The sequence below is a fragment of the Salvia hispanica genome, chromosome 2 (genome assembly GCF_023119035.1).
Source record: "Salvia hispanica cultivar TCC Black 2014 chromosome 2, UniMelb_Shisp_WGS_1.0, whole genome shotgun sequence".
Lineage (NCBI taxonomy): Eukaryota > Viridiplantae > Streptophyta > Magnoliopsida > Lamiales > Lamiaceae > Salvia > Salvia hispanica.
The window spans coordinates 24,047,791-24,057,384 of record NC_062966.1 but is presented as its reverse complement, the minus strand read 5'-3'; the positions used below and the strand labels follow the sequence as shown (position 1 = coordinate 24,057,384).

Sequence of the window (9,594 nt, the reverse complement as noted above, 5' to 3'; positions counted from 1 at the left end):
ACGTCTTAGAAAAAAATTGCATATAAATACGGGTGCAACAATTTTGAGACAGATGCATGAATCAGTTGCTGTTGCAAATGCTGTGGAGCTATTTAAGCTTATCTTTCTAAGCAAATCGAAAGCTCCAGAAGCACCGACTTTACTGGCCGAAACACTACGTCGTTATTCTGAGCATGACCTCTGTGCTGCTTTTAATTACTTGAGAGAGAAGAAAATTATGGTATGTAGAATTCATCTACTGCTCATGGTAGTTACCCGGCACCATATGGATAAATGTTAAAATTTAGAGTTGTGATGCCTCTGTTGTCATAGTAGGCAATGGTGGAAATAACTTCAATGACTATAATTCCATGATGTGAGTTAGGGATCTTATATCTATTATTTAGTTATGCTGGCTTATTCACTATATTAATACATCATTGAATACTTGGAGTACTTGTTTGCTCTCTGACAACGAACTATATAGTGGTTCTCTAGCTGTCACTGGTCTGTTTCGTCCTTACCTGTATTTGGTTACGCAATAAAGTGGTCTGTTATCTCTCTTGTGCAGATTGGAGGTGGCAGTGGTCAATTTGAATTATCACAGACCTTCTTGCATAGTATCACTTCAACTGAATTTCCCGCTGATACTGGAAGCAGAGCTGCTAAGCTTGCTCTCTGGCTTCATGAGAGAGAAAATGATTTAGTCGAAGAGGGCATTGAAGCTCCATCAGATCTCCAGTGTGGTGAAGTATTTTCTTTATGTACACTACTATCTTCAGGTGAACTGTCAATTACCCCATTGCTACCCAATGAAGGTGTTGGAGAGACAGAAGATAACAGACCTTCTAAACGTAAAAGTGATACCGCAGAGCCTGATGGCGGATCACCACAAAAATTAAGAAAAACATTTGCTGGGGACAGTGAGATGTCTTCTCGGAGAGAAAAAGGGTTTGCCAGCATAAAGTTATGCTTGAAACGTGAAACAATTCCAAGAATAATGGCCATGGACTCGCTCGGAAAGGTGAACATGTATCCAACCCCATTTCTTGGTGGAAACGATCAAAGCAATATTTCGTCTGCTTTGGATGACATTGCTGATCATGCAAGTGATATTATTGATACTGGGACGATAGATCATCCCACTTTCCAGCTTAGCGAATCTCAATGGGAAGCTATGACGGACTATGCCAAGCATCTATTTTCTTCATGTTCTTATGAAGTAAATAGTCTGTTGCTTCAACCCGACTTATTCAAAACACTCTATTCAGCCATTCAGAAGTCTGGTGACAACGGTTTGAGAATGAAAGAGATCCAAAAATTTCTGAACATCAAGGGTAGGAAACTTTACTCTTGGATACTGTGCAGATATCTTATTTCTTCTACATTTACCCTTTATTGCATATTCCATTTAATTGAAACCATCAATATCCTTTCCAGAAGAGAAAATATTGGAAGTTATAATCGATGTGCTTGAAGCATTTGGGCGAGCGTTAAAGGTTTGCTTTTCTTCCCCATTAATTACCCTAAAACCTTATAGTTCCTTTTAAGCTCCTTCTCTGCATGTTTTGTGTCTCACCATCATCTGAGCGTGGAAGGACATCATTCTTGATTTTGACACCTTGCATTGCATCTCAAATGCAGGTCAATGCTTACAATTCAGTTCACGTGGTTGATTCTCTATATCGATCGAAATATTTCTTGACCAGTATAGATGATCGTGTTGCTCATCATCTCAAATCGCAAAGGAAAACCAAGGACGGTGAGGCTTCACCTTTTGATCTTGATAATCAAAGGGAGATTTTGGCTGCCTCGGAGGATATGATCAACACAAATGACATTGAAGGACACAGAGTCACAATTTTAAATTGTCCCATAGGCGTCACAGATCCTCCTGAAGTTGCTTCGACCAAAGTGACTAGAGTAGAAAATCTTGAATGCTGTAGTACTCATTCAAATAGGATATGTAGACCCCTGTTGCCATGGATGAATGGAGATGGTACTATAAATGAGCTTATATACAACAGGCTTCTTCGCCGTGTTCTTGGTATTGTTGTGCTAAATCCAGGGATATTAGAGGTTTGCTATCTTTTTTCATTCAATCTTATATTTAACCTCATTCACAGTATGTTTCTACGGCATGATATGCATCATCTCACCGGTTGCATTGTTAGTGCATTCTTGCGATCAATATCAACCAGCTTCTTAAGATTTTTTTTCCCGTTCCCTTGAAAAGTACTTTGAGACATTATTGCTAATCGTCTTTATGTACAGGATGAAATCATAAATCGGATGCAAGGTCTAAATCCTCAGGTATGCAACTTCCTTGTCTCTCAATAAAAGATTAAAGCTCATCAGGACATAGATCTGAGAGTGCTATCTATGGTTTAATACTTACAACTTTTCTCTTGTTCTCGACTTTAGTATCTACAAAATACAGTTTTTATCTCAAACCCTTTATTTCACTTCACAGCCTAGATTCTGCTGCAATTTTACCTCTGATTGTTACTCTAAGATATTGGTTTTGTCAATCACCAATATATGCTCTTTTTTTAAATAGCCTAAAGATCTAGACTCTTCAGATTTGTAAACTGCACTTCCTATAGAATGCAGCTTGCTGTAACTATTGGCGACTTCTTTAATTTGCTTAGTTTATCAACTATTTGTTGCTAATTGCTTCAATTAATGCCTTCAATCACCAAAAGTGTAAGATCAAGATACTTAAGATTCCTAACATCCTATAGAATGCAGCCTCCTGTAATCTTTACCAATCTTCCTTAATTCACTTAATTTTTCCAGAATTTTTGCATAATTTAATGACTTCAATAACCAACAGTCTAAGATCAACATACTTTAGATTCGTAAACTGCCTTCCTCTACTATGTACTTGCTGTAATGATTGTCGAACTTCCGTAAGTTTGCTGCATTTCTCCATAATATGTTGCTAAACGCATAATTTAATCCTTTCAATCACCAATAGTCTAAGATAAAGATATTTAAGATTCCTAAACCGCCTTCCTGTAGAAATCAGCTTCTTGTAACTATTGCCAAACTTCCTTAATTCTGCTAATTCTCCATAATTTTGTTGCGAATCGCATAATTTTAATGCGTTCAATGATTCAATCACCAACAGTCTAAGTTGAAGATCTTTAGATTCCTCCCTATACTATGTAGCTTGCTGTAATTATGGTCAGACTTCCTTAATTCGCTTCATTTCTCCAACATTTGTTCCTAATCTCTGCATAATGTTAATGCCTTCCAGAGCTGCAGGCAGCTGCTACAGATGATGATTCTGAATAACCACATAACTACCCGAAAAATGCAGCAGATGACATCTTCTCAGCCTCCATCCATTCTGGCAAATCTTCTTGGTGATACATGCAAAAAGTCTAAGCTGGTATGTCGAGTCCATTTCTTTGCGAATCCCTCGACCACAACCTTGTTGTAGAGCAGCCAGGGCGAACACCACGCGAACGGGTGAAGGTCGAAACAATGGACATATGTCGAACCCTCTTCTTGTATAATTAGGAAAATCTGGTACACTTTTCTTGTATAGTTAGAATCATGTATTTAAAGTCTCTTGGGTGATGTCTTGGGTTCAAATAAAATGTTTTGGCCTTATTTACTTGTGGTTAGCTTTTATGGAAGAAATGCTAATAGCAGGCTTTCTATGATTTATGCATTATTTTTCTTAGAGTTTTCTATTACCTATTTTGCTAAATTATTTCTCTTTTTCCATATTCTTCATTTCAGTTAATGGTTTTAAAATAATACTTGTCCACAAAATAGTGACCTATTTTATTATTAATGTCTATAATCATGCAATTCATTTAATTATAACTACATTATAATAATTAAATACTGATATTATTTGAAAAGCTTATTTTATCCACAATACATTCAGAACTCACTCAAACAACGTTAAAGATTCATCCCAAAATAATTGGTTCAACACCTTTTATATCGAGGTTTCCTATGATGGACTAGTCTAAATACTAACTTAGTATGTAGTAATAATTCTTGAAACACCATTTATAACTATTAGTAGTACTTTATACTAGCTTTTTATGATTAAAAAATATTACTTTCAGGAGTTAGGGGTCTAATATTTTCAAACTAGTTACAATACGCCAGTTGCCCTTGTTTGGGGTTATCTTGTTTGGGGTTATCTGCAAGGTTTTAAAAGTGACTATTCACCCTATCCCTGAAAATTCGTCACATATTTTCATTTTCATCCATCCTAAAATTTTGGCACCTTTCACTTTTGTCATTTTTGGTAGTGGACCCTACATTTTACTAACTTATTCACAGTCATATTTTATTATAAAACTAATATATAAAAATAGGACCCACATTCCACTCATTTTTTCAACTCACTTTCTATTAAATTTCTTAAAACCCGTGCCGGGTCAAATGGTGACGAAATTTGAGGGACTTAAGGGAGTATTTTTTATGTCAATACAATAAGTCTGACCACAAACAGTTATTGGTTTATACCTAATGCTAAACTATCCCTCGGCCAACCCTAAACCCTAAACACATTTATGTGTTCTGTGTTCTCTGCTATGCATTATTAAATGGCGAAGTTTGATTAAGTCTTTATCATCTTTTACTTCCCAGGTCCATCAAATTGCACGTGGATTCCTAGATCCTTACGCAAAACGTGCTGTATGGAGTGTTTGAATATCAGCAGCCTACAAGTCATGGAGGTTTATCAACATCATATGATCAGCCACAAACTCTATTGAAACATGTTCGGTTACTGCTTCTGGCACAGCAGCTTCAGGTAGTAGCTGCAGCTGCAGAACCAGTGAGCCAAAGGCGTTTTTAACCTATTTAGCTAAACAACAAGGCAACTATTCAACACGACACAAACATTGTATTGAAGTTTTACGCATTGGAAAAACAAAATCCGAAATTTCAATATACTTATGCTATAATAAGGAAACTGGAATTGGAAGAATTAGCAAAGCAAAGCAAAAAGAAGCCATTCAACACATAATACAAGCAAATCTAGTTGCTTTCATTCAACAGATTTCAACGTAATACAAGCAGTTATAGTTCCCCTTCATTCACTCATCATCAATCTTCTCTTCTCCTTTCTCTTTCAACAGCGACTCTCGTGCTCGCTTTTTCGGCAGCAATGCTACATACAAAAAAACAAGTATTTCAATATAATGCCAACGGAGTTAGCTAAACAACAAGGCAAACTATTCAACACAACACAAACCGTGTTTCCCATTTCCAATAGCTGGATTGTTCACTCACCTTTGCCTGCCAGAGCATTAGTCTTGACTTCATTCTTTGTGATCTCATGGTCAACAATGCTGCATACAAAAAACAAGCATTTCAATATGATAATACTACAATTTAAGAACCTCTGATTATACTTAAGAGATTCCAAAATCAATTCAAATCATATGGATCATATTGAATAAGGGGCTCACATATCAACATTGGTAAAAAAACCGACTGTTACGAGACCACTGGACAGAACTGTAGCAACGTAGTCCATGCCCTTCCATTGGACAACTTCAACCTTGGAATATCGAAGACACGTCTCGCAGTTGTCCTGGAATATGTAGATGACCCAACCTGTACTTTGACTAACATTATTGCCAGCGTAGACAGCTCCCACCACGAGCTCCTCATCCTCATCCTCATACTCCTTACTCTGACCCTCAACCTTGACTTTCCCAACCTCCTTGGAGGACAGATTGTAGCTGAACCAATGACTTGTGCTGTCGATAATGAATAGAGTGTCACACCCCACATAGACAAGGTTCCTCTTCTTCCTGTAATCTGAGGTAGGTAATGGTCCAGGGAGCTTTTCTTCTATGACTTCCCACTCCTTTGTCCGCAAGTTGTACGAGAGGAGAGATGGCTTCGAATGCTGTTTATCTTCGCCTAACTTGTCGCGCGATGGGCGGTAGAATAGTTCTTTGCTGTAAAACCATCTGTGATAGTATATCACAACCAGTTCGTCGGTCCACTGAAAGCAAGAAGTTGGCATGGGATATCCAATATCATCAGATAATTTCCTAGCCTCGAACTGGCCTTTCACTGGGTCGTAGATCTCAGCCCAACTTTCTAGATCAGTAGTGCCCCCACAGATGAATATCCTGCCATCGCGTAATGGGACTAGCACGGAGATGTATCGCTTTACATTCATAGCCGTGGGGCAACGAGTCCAACACATATTTGGAGAAGCAGCATGTGGAGGTGGTGGCGACACAGACCACAACCAGTTGGTTGGTTCCGGGGCTATGGGATCATCCTCCAAACGGCAACCCCCGAACATGAACAAGGTACCACCGACACGGAAAACTCCATATTGAATTGGAATGTCTTTTACTAAAAGTCCTTGAAATTCAGACATTTCAGGATCTAGATGAATACAATCCTCCAACTCCGACTCGCTCAAAGTACAATATCGCATAGTCTGATTAAAGTAGCTGCTTTTATACCCCGTATCCTTGGAGCTATGGGTAAGCAAAGTGAAGTGTAATCCACCGCCCTCCATGTGCTGCTCAATGAAAACCAATACAAATATTATTTATTCACGTATTCATTAATGATCATAGTAATCTATCTAAGGCAATAAACAATGAACTAGTAAATTTCTATGTGAAACTAGGGTTGTTCAATGAAATTGCATGTTAAATCCTAAATCTATTCATTTGATATTAAATTAAATAAAAAGGATATTAGCAGTAAAAATTAGAATGGAACGCGCCTGGGGAAGAGATCTGATCGATGGAGAGTCCAAAGATTAGGGTTTAATGGGGAGGAGAATAATATATATGGGAAAGATATATAATAGTAGTAGTACTATATATATGGGTAGAGATCTCTGGATACGACCGCGTTTTGCAATAAGTGCCGTAGAACTATTTTGCCAATAAATGAGTATATCCTTTTGCCTATTCTCATTATTATAATTTTTCCCTTTATTTCATATTTTGTTATTATGAATAAATAATTATCTATAAACTCAATTGTATCTGCTTGTCTCTTAAAATTAATTTATCTCATGATTACGATTACAATTACTTCCTCCGTTCCATAGTAATAGGGGGTACAATATTTAGTTTTTGATTGAGCACTTTACAACACTTGTTTATAGTAATAGAGAAATAGAAACCCGCAAGATAGGTTTTAATAATACTAGTGTCACACCCATGCGTTGCACGACTTAATTTATTTCTACCATTGTAATTCTATGTTGTGAATTAATCTATTGATCAAAATGAAAAAAAATAAATCACAGACACATTTATTAGACAATTAATAGTAAATAAATTTTGAATTAAATTAAATTTGATTAAATACGTTTACAGTTCTATTATAAATAACCACACACACAGTAACACATTATTAAAATTTAAAACCATATACAATAAAATACTAAAATACTACTACTATTAATGTTAAAACCTCACACAATAACACATTTACTTTTAAATTAATTCAAATTTTGATTCTCTTTATTATGATGTAACAAAGTGTTTGTCAACAATCTTCAATAAAAAATATGAAAACCATAACCATGTACATAATAATTCTTGTACTATAAGAAATAAGATAGTGAAAAATCATTATCAGATCCAAAAAAATACTACTGTATCAACATTCTTTAATCTTGTGGTAGTACATAGAAAATAGCAATATTCGGTTGTAAAGAAACTATCGCATATATTTAGTTTTTATTTCAAAAAAAGAAAAGAAAATAGATCTATAATCAGCCTCCTAGAGTACACATATATAAAGTTTTACTATTTCCAAAAAGAAAAATAATCCTATAATCAGCCCATACACAACTACACACATTTATAACAGTAACTCATTTTTGCATATTTGGACATTTGAAAAATTTATATGCCAAATATACACACAATTAAACACTACTACTACATTGTTAGCCTAGCTAAAAAATTGCTCGATCTCATCTTCTTCTCCAAATATTTTTGTATCTTCTTTTTTCCAAATGACAAACTTATTCTTACCCAAGCTTTGCTCATCGACCAGTTCAATCAGGTACATCTCTCTCTTCCTCTATTTGATAATAGACAAAGAAACATGAATGTTGTTATTATTGAGACGTGATCGAATAAGAACAAAGAAAACAATGCGAGAAGATTTTACGTGGTTCGGTTTAGGCAAACCTACGTCCACGGGCAAGATATGATTCATTCTTTATTGATGTGTGTATAAGGATGAATTACAACTCAAGAACTCTCGGTATCAAACTCTATCACCTCTAATCTCACTCTGCTAAAACAAAGCTAATCAAGCGAAAGAGATGTGCCTTCTTGAATCTAGTGTGTGTGTGTGTGTGATTACAGAGTTGTACAACTTATATACTCAACTCTCAACCTCTCGCAGCTTGTGGTCCCAGCTCAAGAGCTCACACTAACCACTCCTCATAACAGAAAACCGTTGCCAACTAGCTCCAGCTCTCCCAACTGATTTAACCAACCTTCTACCCTCTCTTGGCCGTTGATCCTCATGCATGAACATCCAACGGTCCTCAAAGTAGATGCATGGTTATATCTAACAAACTCCACCTTAAACATGACATCAACTTTGTGATCCTTGCCATAAACCCTTGAGATCTATTCCTGGAGTCCCACCATCTCGAGACAGTACTTGAACTTTTTGGCTGGCAATGGCTTTGTCAACATATCTGCAGCATTATGATTTGTTGAAACTTTAACCATCCTTACTTCTCCTTTTTGAACTTCATCTCTGACAAAATGCATTCTTACATCAATGTGCTTACTCCTCTCGTGGAACACTTGGTGTTTTGCAAGTGACAAAGCACTACTGCTATCACAAAATATGTCCACAACCTCTTGCCTTTCACCAAAGTCCCCCAAAATATCCTTCAACCACTTGGCCTCTTTCACTGCTTCTGTAATGGCAATATACTTGGCCTCTGTTGTTGATAGGGCCACCACATGTTGAAGCCCTGGACTTCCAGCTCACAGCAGTGCCAAAAAGATTAAACACATAACCAGTTTGTGATTTTCGTTTATCTTAGAAGCATAATCTGAATCACAAAAACCTGTAAGAGCTCCACCTTGATGATCACTTTCTGCCCTGTACACCAGACCAAAATTAGATGCATCCTTGAGATATCTGAGCATCCATTTTAGTGCAGCCTAGTGTTGTCTTCCATGGTTAGCCATAAATCGACTAGTTACACTGATAGCTTGAGCCAAATCTGGCCTAGTACACAACATAGTGTACATGACACTTCCAATAATGTTTGCATATGGTATCTTACTGAGCTCCTTTCTTTCCTCATCAGTGCTCGGTTTCTGATCCATACTCAGCTTGAAGTGACTGGCCAGAGGAGTGCCGACTGCTTTAGAATCATTCATGTGAAACTTCATCAACAACTTCTTGATATAGTCAGATTGAACCAGCCTTAATTCTTTGTGCTTTCTTGATCTGAATATATCCATGCCTAGTATTCTTCTTGCCTCCCCTAAATCCTTCATCTCAAACTTCATCTCCAAACCAGACTTCACCTTTTTTACTTCATCAATATTGGGTGCTGCCACCAACATATCATCTACATACAAGAGAAGAAAAGCCACAACAACCCCT

The 9,594-nt window shown here is 36.8% G+C and overlaps 2 protein-coding genes across 5 annotated transcripts in view; one reads left to right on the top strand and one right to left on the bottom strand.

The window, feature by feature from the left end:
- LOC125205627 overlaps positions 1-3,681 on the top strand; it is a 23,343-nt gene extending 19,662 nt beyond the window's left edge. For 2 of the 3 annotated variants that reach the window (XM_048104675.1, XM_048104677.1), the window contains 6 exons: positions 53-220; positions 551-1,316; positions 1,420-1,478; positions 1,624-2,058; positions 2,254-2,292; positions 3,242-3,681. In XM_048104675.1, coding sequence (XP_047960632.1) covers positions 53-220; positions 551-1,316; positions 1,420-1,478; positions 1,624-2,058; positions 2,254-2,292; positions 3,242-3,427 — 1,653 coding nt within the window. In that variant the 3' untranslated portion in view covers positions 3,428-3,681. The remainder of the gene's footprint in view (positions 1-52; positions 221-550; positions 1,317-1,419; positions 1,479-1,623; positions 2,059-2,253; positions 2,293-3,241) is intronic. The other variant, XM_048104676.1, reaches the window with a different exon arrangement.
- A 1,212-nt stretch (positions 3,682-4,893) lies between these two features.
- On the bottom strand, positions 4,894-6,785 carry LOC125203974. 2 transcript variants are annotated; one of them, XM_048102507.1, is made up of 4 exons: positions 6,716-6,785; positions 5,427-6,505; positions 5,210-5,306; positions 4,894-5,125 (listed from the first exon to the last, which is right to left on the bottom strand). In XM_048102507.1, exons 2-3 carry the CDS (start codon positions 6,500-6,502, stop codon positions 5,240-5,242), a joined length of 1,143 nt encoding a protein of 380 aa, XP_047958464.1. In that variant the 5' UTR covers positions 6,503-6,505; positions 6,716-6,785; the 3' UTR covers positions 4,894-5,125; positions 5,210-5,239. The 2 variants fall into 2 exon arrangements, with proteins under 2 accessions (XP_047958464.1, XP_047958463.1); XM_048102506.1 differs by having other exon boundaries at positions 5,248-5,306.
- Positions 6,786-9,594: the final 2,809 nt, after the last annotated feature.